The following is a 14,481-nucleotide window of genomic DNA, read 5'->3' on the forward strand; positions in this document are numbered from 1 at the left end:
TCTTTCTAGGAGTATTATCAGGAAAAGCTAGAATGAGAGGAGAAAGCTGAGGCTTTCTGGCCTCTGCTCTGTCCTGTACTGCAGACTGTTGACAAGGCCTTGTTCTCTCCATTTACACTCTTTACGCATCTCTTCCCTTTTAAAATAAGGCCAGTGACATGCTTCTGTCTGTTCCTCTTGCTGCTCTCTACTGTCTAGAAGAAAATGGCTCAGTGATTGTCATAGGACATCTTCAGCTAGTGAGAGATTTTCCCTTCATCTGAGCAGGAGGAGCTCATGACCATGGTGGTGCAGGCTGTGAGTTCCACCCTGTTTTCTTCTCTGTTCTCCATGTGCAGCATAAGTTCAGACATGGAGTCTTGGAGCCACAGTTTTGATAATTTATGCATTTTCCTCCAGATGACAAGTGGGATTTGATGACAAGTGACTGATGACAAGTGGGACTTGAGGTTCTGAAGGTAAGGCTACATTTCTCAAGGGAAGATGCTGTTGCCAGATGACCAATAAATACTAATAATAGAGGTGTCAAATAAAAGATATATTTTTTTAAAAAAATTTAAACCAGATTCCTGTATTCCTATAGGGTACAGCCCCATCTGGTGACAGTGTCACACTGATAAACAAATACTCTGTTTACCCAAAACACATATGCTAACTGCAAAGGTGGCAGATGCTGCCCACCCTCATGACAGGTAGAAATCAGACAAAATCCAGATTGTACCACATCCATGGTTTGCATTTATTATCCAAACAGCTCACTAGCTGTCTGCTGCTCAGCCCAACAGAAAACCAGGCAAAGGTTGTGATCCTGAAGAGTATTTTAGTTCTGTGTTCAAAATGGCTGAAATGCTGTGGGGATCATGAAAGCAGCCATGCAAACATCAGCTCTTGGTTTTCTGTCTGGCTCTCAGGATTGTGTCAGCATCCAGCCAAGTGACAAAGCTTCCATGTGGCATTGACAGTTATAAAGAACTAGTACTTTATAAAGTACTCTATGACTGCAGCCCTGCTGAGTTTGTATCCACTGTAAGAAGACAGTGTGTCTAAAGCATCCGCAGGCTGTAGTAAATTTTGGGGGTGGTTCTTTCCTGGGACTTTCCCAGACTCTTCCTTCCTGAGCACCAGTTGTCTCCTCAGAAAAATGAGACTTTGCAGCTTGGTTGCGCAGTCACCCCTGTTGTTACAGTACATTGTGGAGGAACTGCAGACTAGATGTTACCTGCTGAACATCCTGGCTGAAATTCCTGGGAGGAGGAGTTAAAATTACCAAGCAGAAAGCACACCCAAAGAATCAGGTACTAAAGGCACTCATAGATTTGAAGCCAGAGAGGGCCATGTAGTCCAAGCTGTATGTCGTGAGCTGTGGAATATCACACCTGCATTGATCCTAGAAACAGGTGAGCTATTCAAGTGGATCTTCTAAAAGAGGTCTCCGCTTCCCTAGGGGCACAGGCGCTACCCCTATGAAAATAGCTTCTTATTCCTAACATGAAATTGTTTGGCATCTACCAATAACTTCCAATTCTGCCTTCTCTGTGAGGTACTTGTAATAAGTAAAGAAATTACATTGAGTTGGTAACTATGTCACCCAAACCTTCCCCAAACAGCAGTTGGGTCTGTGAGGTTCCAAATTCTGCTACTGTTCAGCAAAAGGATTCATACATGCTTTCATACACTTAAAATTGTGGACCTCTATTGGCACTCGTCAAATTTTACACTGCAGGATTAGTCTCCAGTTTAGTCTCAGCGCAGTCCCGGAAGCTAACACATCTGTGTGTGACTATAGGCTCTGAGATCAGGCTTATTTTTGACGGAATTAATTTTCGCACGCTCTCTAAATTGACGTGGGCATTGACAATAGTTAAGTAAACAGTGTCTATAAGTAACATATGCAAAACAACATAAGGAAGCAGGGGAAAAGGAGAGATTTTTCTGAAGAAAAGAAATTTAAAAAATCACTGTTAAGCAACACCCAGGCTATTTGTGACTTGTGGAGCTAGAAGAACCTTTTAATTCCTGATTTAGGAGCTAAATTAGATCTGTTAGCTTCATCTGCATGCTCCATTTCACCAGACGTGATCATCTAATGACAATAGTCTTGATGACTTGATTTTCTCCAAAATTTTTACTGTGAGAGTTAACAGATAGTCTGATGGCCTGATACCAAACATGCTGCGTACAGCCAGTGTTTTCAACCTGTGCAATCTGTGCAGTAGGCTCTAAGCAAGAAAATTTCTGCCTGACAACCATGCTGGAAGTTGTTGTTCCACACTTGTATACAATTACTATGTATGGGGAGTCCTAGTCTCTTAATTAAGTGCCTTCTGAAAAATGTTTTGTTGTTGTTATTGCTTTAAGAATAGCAGTATAGAACCCCGTTCCCCCCAAATGCTGCTGAAGTACTGTGCTGGCAAAATAAGCCACATAGAAAGTGTCAGGTCAAGGGGTACGTCTTTGTGTATGCATTTATCATTAAAAGTAACAGTTATAGGAAGTTTCCACTGTGCAAACATCTACCTTTGGTTTCTAAGGCATCAAACAACTCTGGAGACATATCTGGGTTTCATCTCCTATAATAATTTGTCATTGACTGTTCTCAGTCTGATGGCACCAACATCACTTTTTCCTTTTTCAAGCTTCATTTCACTGCTTTTTTAGTGGAAAGTACATACAATTCTGCCATGTTTTTCACATCCTCTTTACTGTGGGCAATACAACAGAAACCTCTTTCTGTTCCTCTGCTGGTACGTTCAATGCGTGAACTGTCTCTCAGGGACACGTTGTTTTGGTTTTTTTCTTGCCATCACAATTTTCTCATCATCTCTGATGCAGGATTTGGTAAGCGGTTATCTCGGCAATTACTGTGGTTTTACACTGTGGTGCAGCTAAGCCCCAGCGCAAACACTTCACTCGGAGGGCTGACAGCAACCCGACTGACAACGCGGCTTTTCCACAGCGTATCGCTTAGGGGTCCTACAGCAGCCAAAGGCACGAACCCGCGTGTAGGTACCTATAGGCGCGACGGCCGGCTGGAGGACGCCGCAGGTGGGCCCGCCTGCCTGACAGTAAACCTGAGGGGCCCTGGCTCCCTCCCTCACCTAGTCACGCGGGGCGTTGACGCGCAGGGCTTTGACTCACGGGGCATTCGCTCTCTGAAGACGGCAACACAGCCGTGACGAAGGCGGAGGACACCCACGCCAGCGCACGGCTCAGGGGCGGGGAGCTGAGGTGAAGCGCCCGGCCCTCGGCCTCAGCGCGGCCGCGCGCAGTGCATGCCGGGAGCTGTAGTTCTCCCGCCGCGCGGAGCGTGCCGGGCAGCCGCGGTGCACGCCGGGAGCTGTAGTTCGTGGCGGCGGCGGGGCGGGGCGGGCACTCGCCCGCCCCCACGTGACGGTGGCGCGGCGGTGGCGGCGGCGGGTGGCAGCGGGCGGCGGCGGCGGGGCCGCGCGCGCCCGGGATGGAGGTCGGGCCCCGCGAGGAGCGCGCGGAGAGCAGGTAGGGGTCGCGCGGGGGCACGGCGTGACGCGGCAGGGTGCGCGGGGGGGAGCGCTGCACGCGTGTGCGGGAGGCCTGGCACGCCGCGGGGGGGGGGGGGGGTGCGGCACGTGTGCGTGTGTGTGACACGCCGGTGGGTGCGTGTGTGGGGGCAGGACACGCTGAGGAGGTGCGGGTGTGCGGCGGGACAGGGCCTGCGTGGGCACGCGTGGGAGGCATGACATGGCGGGGGTGGGCAGGGCACGCTGCTCTGCGTGTGTGCCTGTGCCGGGGGTGCGGGGGAGCGCGTGGGCTGGCACCAGGGGCAAGACACGCGTGGGGGGTAGGGTCGTGTGTGTGTGCGCACACAGGGGGTGCCCGCGTGGGGTAACAGGGTGCGCGTGCAAGTGATCGAGGACACGGCGGGGAGCACGGGATGTGCGTGCAAGAAACACGGGTGGCAGCGGTTGCTAGTGTGCGCTTGGTGCCTGGGGAGCGCTGGGGATGCGTGGGGGTGCCCCTGGGGGCCTCGTGTGCTGCGTGGGTGTGTGTGGGAGTAGATGAGGGGGGTACCTGGGGGCGGTCTGGGAGGAAACAAACCCCCCGGTGCCGGGTGGGGATCGGCGCTTGCAGAACGTGCCGGCTGCCCCCGCTTCGGTCCCTCGTGGGGTGGAAGCACGCTGTGAGCTGGGCTGTTAGAGCAGCGTGTCACCGCCGTCACCCACCCTGGGGCCAGCGCATCGCTCTGCTCCCTGCCCTGGGCAAGCGTCCTGGCCACCGGAGGGACAGTGACGGCCACAGACGGGTGCCCTCAGTCCCTGATGCTCTGTCCCCGCTATGGTGGACGCAGCAACTCTCCATCAGCCTTGGCCAAGACAGCAGCTGCCAAACCTCTGCTTCGCACGCCTTGTGCTTAAGGGCGAAACCATCCCGCCCCGACGCCGCGCTGCCGTTCTGGCGGCTCTGCAGCTTGCTGCTTTTGGATCATGTCTCCTTACCCCCCTGGCAGTCGGCTGCATCGCCCCTTCTAGGTGCTGAAAAGAAATCGTCAGCTTCTCTTTATTTCTGAAGGCGAGGCCCCGCGCCTGCACGTGCCTGGCGGTGAGAACGGCCGTGCTGCGGTGGCGTCGCCTGCGTGGTCTTCGTTTGTGCTTTAGGCGTGTTTTTTCTTGTTAGCATTTATAAAAGCAGCAGCGGTTGTTCCCTGGAGGTGTTTTGGTGATGAGTCCGATTCAGTTTTTTGCATGTCTTTAGCCTTTGCTTTGTGTTTCATTTTTGCCCTGGTGCTGAAGTGCAGGGTGGGTGTTGGATGGAAATGAGAGTGTTGGCTGGGGAGGAGGCAGCAGCTGAAACTTGATATGGGAGAGAAGCATTCCATATCTGAGGGGCTCAGCTAGCTCGCAGCTCTGTTCCTCCTGGCAATATCAGCCGGGAAAATGCTGCCGGTGCTTTTAAGGCTATAGTGCAGGTGTGGGGTGCCTTTTGGTTTGCACGGTTCAAGCTATTCTCCCTCTTTAGCTAATGCTTCAGACCAGCAGGTTCAGAAAGGCAAAAGGAATTGACTGCATTCACTTCTTTTTCTTTCCAGAATCATCTCTGTGCTTTTTCTTGCCTTTGCAAGTGCAAGTCCTGCACTACCAGACTCTACCATTGTGTGACTAATAAAGCTGACGTGGTGCCACCCCAGCACTCCCCCAGGGATGAGGAGGGCATCATCCCCTCCGGTGCTGGCACACGAGAGGGCCTGCTTATTCTCCTGGCTGTCACTGATGCACTGGGGAGGATCCTGGCATGAGCCTTGCGCAGCTACATTGTCCTTTGTGCAAATGGTTTCGCATTTTAATTCCCAGTGAGGTGCCACTTCACTATAGGTTGTGGTTGTGACTGATAGTGATAGGATAGAGGTGGCCGGATCCATCTTCCCATGGATCACGGGAAACGCAGAAGCAAAAGTTATTTTGCTGAAGTCCATCCTTCTACCGGTGCAGGAGAGGAGAATGAGGATCTCGTGCTGGGTTTTGCTGTCTCTCCTCCTAAGCAGCAGGTCTGAAATGCATCAGAGAGCAGGGGCTGTAACGCCAATGTCCATCGAGGCACGGCAGGAAGGTTAGTGCTCTCCTTCTGCCGGGCAGAGAGCGGGGCTCTCGGTGCCTCGGAGCGGCGGGCGGGTGGTGTGGAGGACACAGCAGTCCCGGGGGGAGCAGAGGGGCCGTTGGTCAACCACGCGGGTTAGCAAAGAGCTGCCGCCTTCGGCTCCGGCACCGGCACGGGCCCCAGGGACGGCAGGGCCAGGGGAGAGGGTCCCTGTGCTGGGAGCAATGGAGGAAGGTGAGCGGCTGGTGCCAGGGAGGTGGGCTGCCATGGGGGTCTGCTCTGCCTCTCGCTGCCTCTGGCTGCTTGCATGCTTGTCACAGGCAGGTCCTGTGCAGATTGAAGCCCGATGGACAGTATCCTGGGTCAACAGGTTGTGGTCATCTGCTGGTGGGAGGCTTCGCCAGGATGAGCAGGTAAAACTATCTGCCGTGCTGGGAGAAGGCTGAAAAACACCTTTAATCCCTATTTTCTTCCCTCATCCTTTGCCAGTGCAGAGCAAGAGTGCTCCAACAAGCAGCAGCTCTGGGCTGTGTTTGCTGGGGGAGCTTTTTGTGGTTGTGCCCCCCATTTTATACCAGTGCAAGCTTTTACTACTGGTGCAAGCCACCCTGCGTTTCGGTTTCCCAGCCAGGCTGCTTGGCTCTCCCTGCCTGGGCGCTGCAGGGCTGACCTGCCTGGCTAGCAGAGCTCTTCTGGCTTCCTCTGCCTCGTCAGCCACTCCCCACCGCTGCAGATGAATTACACGAAGCCTGCCTTTCTTTTAATCCCTTTTCCCAGCAGTACCGAGCCTGCTGGAGGAGCAGGCGGGGGAGCCCAGGGAAGGGGCTGCTGGTTGTCTGGGAGACCTGGGGATGGCGAGGCGGGAGCAGGCTGTGCACAGCGGTGGTTTACACGGCGCCTTCGGGATCTGCAGGAGGAACCGACAGCCAGCGTGGGAATGTCCTTGGAGATCTGGCAGAAGTTCCTCCACGACCTCGGCATCCTCAGCCCGACCTCTTTAGTGTGCTAAGAAGGATCGAGAGACTCCTCCAGGTAGAGGACAGAGTTCCAACAGCCATTGCTCGATGTCTCCTGCAGAGCGCCGGGAGACACTCAGCAGTTGTTTGCAAGAAAGATGAGCTTTTTTTTTTTTTTTTTTTAATTTATTTTTAAATACTAGCTTCCCGTGTTACCCGAGTGATTCTGTTTTGGAAAGTAACTAGGGTTTGGTTTTATTTTAAATGAAGAAGTTCACCTGAGTCAGCAGCATGGCTTCCTGCCTCTGTTGTGAGCCACCTTTGCTGACTTGGACCAAGAGAAGTTCCTACCCTTGCTGGCCTGGAGGGACTGAGAAAGCTTGGGAGAGCAAGCAGTGTTTCCCTGTCGTTGTCAGCAGCAGCAGCATTAAGCCATTTCTTGCTTCAAGGCCGGATTCTGTCTTATCACTCCAGTGCAAAAGGTTCTGGGACAGTTCCTGACAGCGGGTTAACGTTGCTGTACCTGAAGATAGAGTTTGTGGTGGTAAAACAAGGAGACCCAGCGCCAATTTTGTGGAGCTGGTGGTTAAAATTGGAGGCTGGATCAGAGGTCGTCTTTAAGGAAGGAGAGGGATGCGGCTGAGATCTCACCAGCGCTCCACTAGCGATGGCCCCTGCAAACACCCTCAGCCCTTTTGGCTGGGGGAACCAGGCTCTGCTAGCGCAGGAGAGCAGAAGCATGTGTGGTTCTTGCAGGGGAAGCTCTGCTCGTGTACTGTGACCTCTCTGGGCCCTGTTGCTCACCTTACCCTTCCTGTAAGTCGGGGTGTTTCCATGATGTGATATGAATTGGCCTTACCCCATGTCAGGCTTTCTTCAGCACTAGCAAAGGAGAAGTCTCTTTATTCGGAAAAAACCAAGCAGCTTTCTTAATATTGCTCTGAACACCTGCTGAAACAGGGAACTTGAGGGCAGCTGGGACTCAGGCTTTCTCCATCCCTCCTGGCAGCCCAAGCTCAGGCTCTGTCCATGGGAGGGGAGCAAACTCTGCAGCTAATTCAGGGTTAACCAACAAGTCTGGTCAAAGCCAAAATGTGGTTAGCTGTGCTCTCTCGATTTCCCTGCCACCTGCAGCCAGCTGTATGGGTCTTCATTTCTTGAACCTTGTGTCACTGTATGCTTTTCAGTATCTACCACGTTCCAGCCCAGAAACAGCTGGGTTTTGGGTATCAGTAGGGTCTTGTGCATCCAACCTGTGAACTGCTTTGAGCCAACAAGTCCCATGGGATCCTTACTGTCTTACAGGGTTTTAATTCACTTTTGGTAGCTTCTGCATCACCTCTGCAAAGGTGCTTTCATTGTGCTGCTCATTCCCTATGTGTTTCTGAGTTCAGTGATTTAACATTTTGAGGTTATTTTGTTCTAGGATTGCTTAACTTTAGTTTCTCTATGCTAGGAGGGAGCTGTGACTCCAGTCTGTTGGATCGTGGTTTCCTACCTTTGGGGAGACGCACAACTCCTTTAATGAGACAGTTCATTTGGAAAGGCACAGCTCTCCATGTCCTACCCCCACATCCTTGTGTTCATCGCCTGCTTTTTATAGCATGAAATAACATGGGAGGGAGTTCCCCTGACTCACTGACTTGGAAGATCAACGGCGTGGCTGAGCTTTCACTTGCATTTCCTAACTCTGAGCGTTAGAAATATCTTGGGGAGGAGCTGGTGAAGTTTTGAGTTCAGTGGCTGCAGATGCTCTTTGACCGGAGAACGGCAATGCCACTCTGACTGCTGTTCCCTGGTCAAAGAGCATCTGCATCCCTCAGGGCAGGGATGGGAAAAGCCCATAAATTCAGAAGAGCTGGATCAGTTTTCTGTGCCTTCCTCAAGTCAGATCTCCTTCAGAAAGCTGCCTTTGATTTATATCCGTGCTTTCTTCTTCAGTCTCTACTGAGATAAAGCCCTGACTGTGCTTTTTAGTCTAAGTACATCATAAACATATACATACTTCCATATGCATTGCAGCTCTGGTTTAGAGCTCCTGTGCTGTCAGGGTGACAGGCTTTGCTGGTGGGGTGGGTTGGCTTCCCTGAGGAGACCTCACAAAGGGAGTGGATGGGGAGCTTGAAGTAGAGCCAATATTTGATGATCTGCTTGTTCACTTAATTGGTTTGGCAATAGCAAACAAGTCTCAGAAAGAGAGTATTGGCAAGAAAAGCTTAGTTTTAAATACCAGGTTTATGTTACTTTTTAGTATCCTTCTCTGTGCTGCAGAAGTGTGCAGCCCACACTTTCATCCGCAAAGGATGAAAATGAGAGCAGTTTTAAATAACGTTATTTATTTTAAATTTATTTTCCTTTTTTTTTCCTTTTGCATTGGAAATCCAGTTTGGTTTTGCCTGTGGGAGGGATTAACAGCTGAAACACTGTGGCTTGTTTCTCGCCAGCTGAAAGGTTGGACCTTCATTCTAAGCTGTCACCTCGGGTGCTTTTGTTAAAAACCCTGCAGAGGCATATTTTTTTGGCATTTACACCCCCAAATATACCTTGCAACATTCCTGTTGCTTCTGAGAGATTGGCTTCTATCTGAATACATGTTTCTGACAGCTGCTGTTCCTCTGGCAGCACTGTCAAGCAGCTTGAGCGGGGACCTCAAGTCATCCAAAGCTTCCTTCCCCAAAGTTGCTTTTGCATAGGCAAATGGCGTTAGCTTTCTGCGCCGTCGCTCCTGCTTTATGGTGGATAATGGTGATTTCTTGCTGTATGCACGGTAGCTGAGGGGCATGATATCAATGAGAAGAGCTGTGCAAGCTCTAGAGAACACCTGCAGTTTGCACTTTGCTAATCTCTGTCCAGAACATGATGAATGCTTTTGCAAGAAAGTCAACTTGCACCTACAGCAGCTCCGGAGCCAGAGAGCAGCTGTACAGATGGAAATGGAGATGAAGAGTTACTCCAACCTTGGAGTGGAGCATCTCTGCATCCTGACGGTGCTGGAGCGCTCGATGCGGTGCGCATTGCTTGGGGAGTGCCACTCTCTGTAAATGCAGGTGCAGTGCGGCCAGTGTCTGCTAGATGTTCTGGACATCATGCGTTGCCTTACAGCTGCTGTACTCCTGGCAGGCTGCTGCTCTGAATAGTCTCTGATAGAGCATGTGAATGAAGCGAGCAAGGGGCTGGCTGGAAACATGTCCTCCAGCTTTGCTGGCCTGTAGTAAGCAAGTGGTATATTGCAGGAGCCATCAGTCTTTGTTCTGGCTGTCTCCAGAGACCACATTGGTAGTGGCTACCAGTCATCACAAGAATCATTACAATATGGCTTCTTGTCCACAAACCATGCATGGGAGACCACAGGGAAGTGTAAAGTCCTTTAGCTCACCTTTGCTAGCTTCTGGACCACCAAAGGTTTCAGCCTGACCAGAATCTCCTTGGAGAGAGTGCAATACTGTGGTTCTGTTGTGAAGCTCCTCTTGCTGTCTATCTGATGCAACTTGTTGTGTTCCTCTGCAGAAAGGAGCATTGGAAGCTGCTAGGCAACCTGAAGACCACAGTGGAAGGTTTGGTGTCCACCAGCAACCCGAATGTCTGGTCCAAGTATGGCGGCTTGGAACGACTCTGCAGAGACATGCACAGCATCCTCTACCATGGGCTCATCCGTGACAAGGTAGGGTTCTGTCCTGCCAGCACTGCTGTCTGTCTGTTCCAGCTTCAGTGCCTGTCATGAGCAGGTGGAGTAGTCGGTTCTGCCGCAGCTCGCTTCAGTGCTCGTAGCACAGAGCGGGTACAACGCTTGTAGCAGCGTGGGAAATGACCGAAGCAGGGACTGACCTTGCCTGGCAAGTGCTGTGATTGTCAGAGGGACCTGGGTGTGTGTTCTTTCTGTCTCATCCACCTTCGACGTGGTTTTTCTAAGTATCTGTGGCCCCTCTGCTGAGGCCCGCTCCTCTCTCCTTTCTTCCTGCTGCAGCCAAGCGATAAAGTTGCATTTACAATGAGTCAGCCCCATATCGTCTGCGCTTGGACAGCTCCCCAGCGAGGTCTGGCAAGAGAAACCTCACATCTTTTACTGTTTCTGGTTAACTGTGTTAATAACAGGGAGCTGGCAGCCAAATCCACGCTCTGCGTGAATGGGATCTCTCTTTCCAGGCCCTCGTCTGCCTTGCAGTTGCTCACCCAGCCGTTCCCCCTTCCGTGGCTGCCTGGAAGAGTTTCTCTTTCCCATTTGTGTGCAGAGGCCTGAAGATGTCCCCTTCAGCTTGCAATTACCAGCACAATTAATTTACAATGGAAAGTTAAAGCAAGTCTGCAGGGTGTGCCTGAGGGCAGGCTTCCTTCCCATCGGCAGCTCTGCCACCCAGAGAGCGATGCAGAGGAGCCCCAGGCAGCTTGCATGGGCCAGCTGGGTCCAGGAGCAGAAAAACCACATCTGTGCAATGCTGCCCCTGAGCTAATGAGACTCCAGAAAGAGCCAGGCTGGCAGGTTGTCCCAGCAGGGTGCTTTGCTCCCTGGATTTCTTAAGTTTGCAGTCAGCACTCATTACAGTACTGCTCTGTTCCCGTTAGTCCCCAGGACCAGGGACCTTCTTTGGAAGATCGGCAGAGAGAGAAGCTACCTTTTACATGTGAGGAGTGCAGTGCGCCCTTCTTATAGACATGCTATTGATAGGCTTCAGGAAGTGAGATTTAAATGATTTATACTTGTCTGTCTATTGGTAACAGTTCATGCCAGACCTGCAAAGCAGGATGGTGTGTTGCCTTTCTCGATGCTTTTACTATAGGCAAAGGCAGCTCTTTTACCTAGAAATATCTCCCTTGCTTGGGCACATGTGACACCAGTCAGGCTATAACAGCTGCAAAGGGAGGCCCGTAAAAATACAGCTTCCTAGCAGTGGTTTTCTCATAGTTGCTCCAGTGAAACACTTCCTTTTACTTATTATTTTCTTATCAACTTGTTTCTTACAACTGGGGATAAATAAAAAAAGGTGAAAAAATCCAGATGTACATGTTAAGAGAACTAGGGTAAGAGGTTTTAAACTTTTGAGTGAACTTTATTTATTTGTCCATAAAACCCCAATTCAGTCTAGAGGACTAAAATTGCCATGTTAGTTTTCTAGTCCTAAAAAACCAACCCAACCCTCACAAACAAATAAACCACAAAACAGAACCCATTCCTCTGATGCTTGTGAAAGAGGAAATAGAGATGGTGGAAAAAAAAAAAAAATCAGCCTTTTGGTGAAGAAAGACATTTTAGGGCTGTGTTTACACCCAGTATGGTGGTGAGGAAAACAGCAACTCTGCTGCAGTTCCTCTTTAATGGGTAGAATAACTAAGAACAAAATAACTTATTGTCTGAATAAAGCTGAGGCAAACAGCAGCAAAGAGCTGATGGAAACGCAATGCCAAATTTCTTACCTGGGGTGCTCAGCCGTGCTGATGTCCTCAGTGGTGGCTTGCATCAGAAGACAGCAATGGTTGCTGGTTTTGCTGGGATGCGTTTCCATGTTGCCCTTCGTGTCCCCTTGCTAAGGTCTGACTCCGCAGTGCTGAGGCATCAGGGCTCCCCACCAGGTCCCGCTCCGGCAGGAAGGGGAACGGTGATGTGGGAACTCGGTCAGCCTTGAACTTGGCAGACCTTCAAAGGACCAAGGATGCATACGTGACACTGCCATGCATGGAGTGAGTGGGAGGGCTCGGGCAGAGCTGAGCCCCCAAACGCTCTTTGCCGCGGGCGCAGCTGGTACCGGAGGTCTGTTCCCATCTCCTGTCTGTGTGCCCTTGCCTGCCTGGCAGGAGAGGTGCAGGTTTTGCTCCGTCATCCACTGATGAGCTGCAGTTGGCCTTTGGGATCCTTATTGCACTGCAGCAGGGGTGTGAGCCCTTCGGTGCCACGTCCCGTCCCTGTCCCTCTCCTTTCTCCATGGTATGAGGGACTGGGATCTTACCTGATGGAAGAAGACAAGCTTGGGAGATCTGTTGGCTGCTCACTTGTGGGCTGACCACAACTGAGAGGTCAGTGTGGGACGGGCAGGATACAACTTGTCTACATCACACCAATGTTTTTTGACTTGGTCCCTTGATCTACAAAACTGCTTTGTTTCTCCTCTGTAAAGCAGTGCTGCACTTCCTCTGCCTATTTTCTGGCCCATCTTGCCAGGTTTAGGGGCTGTCCTCTCATGGTAGCAAGGGGCTGATGGGGGATGTTGTCATTTAACTGTACCTTGGGTGGTGGTATCTAACTGCGCCTGTCCTGGGCAGGTGTGCTGCAGACAGAAGGATTACTGGCAGTTTGTGAAGGACATTCGTTGGCTGAGTCCCGGCTCTGCTCATCACCTGGAGAAGGTGGGTTCTGGTGGGGTGGCCTTGTGTGCCCAGCGGGGAGGGAAGGGGGCAGCTGGGCTGCAAGCCTCACCAGTGGGATAGCAGCGCCTTGATGTTGGCCTGCTGTGGGTAAAGCAGCTCCACAGCTTGTGGAGGCTGAAGCAGCCCTGTGTTTGTGTATAAGCCATGTCCTGGGAACTCGGCGTGGCTTGGGCTGAGACAATCGGCTGCTTATTTCTCCCAGGGCAGTCTCCAGCTCGGCTCAGCCGGGTGCAGCGGGCATCACCAAGGGAACCGGCACAAGTGGTGCTTGTGTGTGTGCAGGGGTGATTCATGCGTCTGTGCAAATCTCTAAAGGTCTGGGCTGTCCCATTTCGGGGTTGTGGCTTCACCATGCATTTGGTTCTCCCGTTCCAGGCTTGTGCCGACCACTGGCACATGGGGATGCTCCTGGTCCTTGGCTGCCCCTCGCTGACATCCATGGCCCCGCCAGGGATGGACGCAAGGGGTTGACCACTGGTGGCCCCTGTGTCTCGCCTGCTGCTGGGGGGATGTGGGGTGTGACTCCAGTCCAGGTCTTCAAGCTGCAGCAGCTCAGGCATTGCTGTAACCTTCCCCAGTTAATGTGTCAGCAAGAACATGACCGTCACCACTGGGATTGGGTTGGATTTGGGAGCGTGGGGTCCCTCCGGGTCAGGGGCGAGGCACACGGGTGGGAGAGCGTGCAAGAGAAATTCACAGTGCTGGTGGTTGTTGGAGGACTTCGGTTGCTGGCTGACCTTTGAAGCGTTGTTCCTGCCTGACGCTTTTGCCTGCCTGGTGGCTGGGGAGCTGCTGGGACGCGTCCTCCTTCCCGCTGGTGGTGACTAGCTCTGGAAAGCTGCTATTATCAGGGGGACCAAAGCCGTGCGATAGAACAACCCCTGCTTGCCTCTGTGTGCCTTAACCCGTGCCTGGCATCCCTTCCAGTTCATCAGCCTGCAGGAGAGCAGCCAGCCTGACCCGCAGGGCCCGGGGGACCAGGCCATCGCGCAGCTGTGGCTGCAGCACAGCCTGCAGTGCCACTGCCTGTCGGCGCAGCTGAGACCGCTCCTGGGGAACCGGCAGTACATCAGGAAATTCTATGCAGGTAAAGAGAAGTGAAGGGCCTTTTCCTTCTTATGGCGAAAATATCTAGCTGGTGGCATTTCCAAGCTGTGTGAGAGTGAGGGGGGACAGCAGAAAAGGTGGTTTGCGTGTGAGCAACCAGCGCTGTGAAACTGTGTGGGTGAGAGGGACACCCCCAAGCAGCAGTTTTCTCTCCCCAGACACTGCCTTCCTGCTCAGTGACGCCCACGTCACGGCCATGCTGCAGTGCCTGGAGGCTGTTGAGCAGAACAACCCCAGGCTTCTGGCTCAGATCGATACCTCCATGGTGAGTTGAGATCCCGGCATTTACATCTGGCTCTCCCCAGACGCCGGCTGGCTGCGGCTGCTCGCGCGAGGTCTCATTCAAGGCACACGGAGCCCTTGGACAAGGGGCTGGACTTGGAAGCTGCAAAAGTTGCTTCAAGAGGGGAGGAGATGGGTGAACTGGTCCCTGCGCTGCCTGCACGAGCCTGGCAGGGGTCAGGGTAGGGAAGGTGGCTGTGTGGAGCCTGTA

At 52.2% G+C, this 14,481-nt stretch overlaps 1 protein-coding gene across 5 annotated transcripts in view; it reads left to right on the forward strand.

Moving 5' to 3' along the window:
* The first annotated feature begins 3,393 nt into the window (after positions 1-3,393).
* Positions 3,394-14,481, forward strand: part of RUBCN (rubicon autophagy regulator) — a 28,115-nt gene continuing 17,027 nt past the window's right edge. Inside the window, exons 1-6 of one of the 5 annotated variants that reach the window (XM_075031592.1) lie at positions 5,790-5,981; positions 6,482-6,600; positions 10,032-10,185; positions 12,788-12,860; positions 13,809-13,968; positions 14,147-14,253. In XM_075031592.1, coding sequence (XP_074887693.1) covers positions 10,103-10,185; positions 12,788-12,860; positions 13,809-13,968; positions 14,147-14,253 — 423 coding nt within the window. In that variant the 5' untranslated portion in view covers positions 5,790-5,981; positions 6,482-6,600; positions 10,032-10,102. Of the gene's footprint in view, positions 3,496-5,789; positions 5,982-6,481; positions 6,601-9,451; positions 9,532-10,031; positions 10,186-12,776; positions 12,861-13,808; positions 13,969-14,146; positions 14,254-14,481 lie in introns of those variants that run through there. The other 4 variants (XM_075031589.1, XM_075031590.1, XM_075031588.1 and 1 more) reach the window with 4 other exon arrangements.

The sequence above is a fragment of the Buteo buteo genome, chromosome 7 (assembly GCF_964188355.1).
Source record: "Buteo buteo chromosome 7, bButBut1.hap1.1, whole genome shotgun sequence".
In the NCBI taxonomy this organism is placed as follows: domain Eukaryota; kingdom Metazoa; phylum Chordata; class Aves; order Accipitriformes; family Accipitridae; genus Buteo; species Buteo buteo.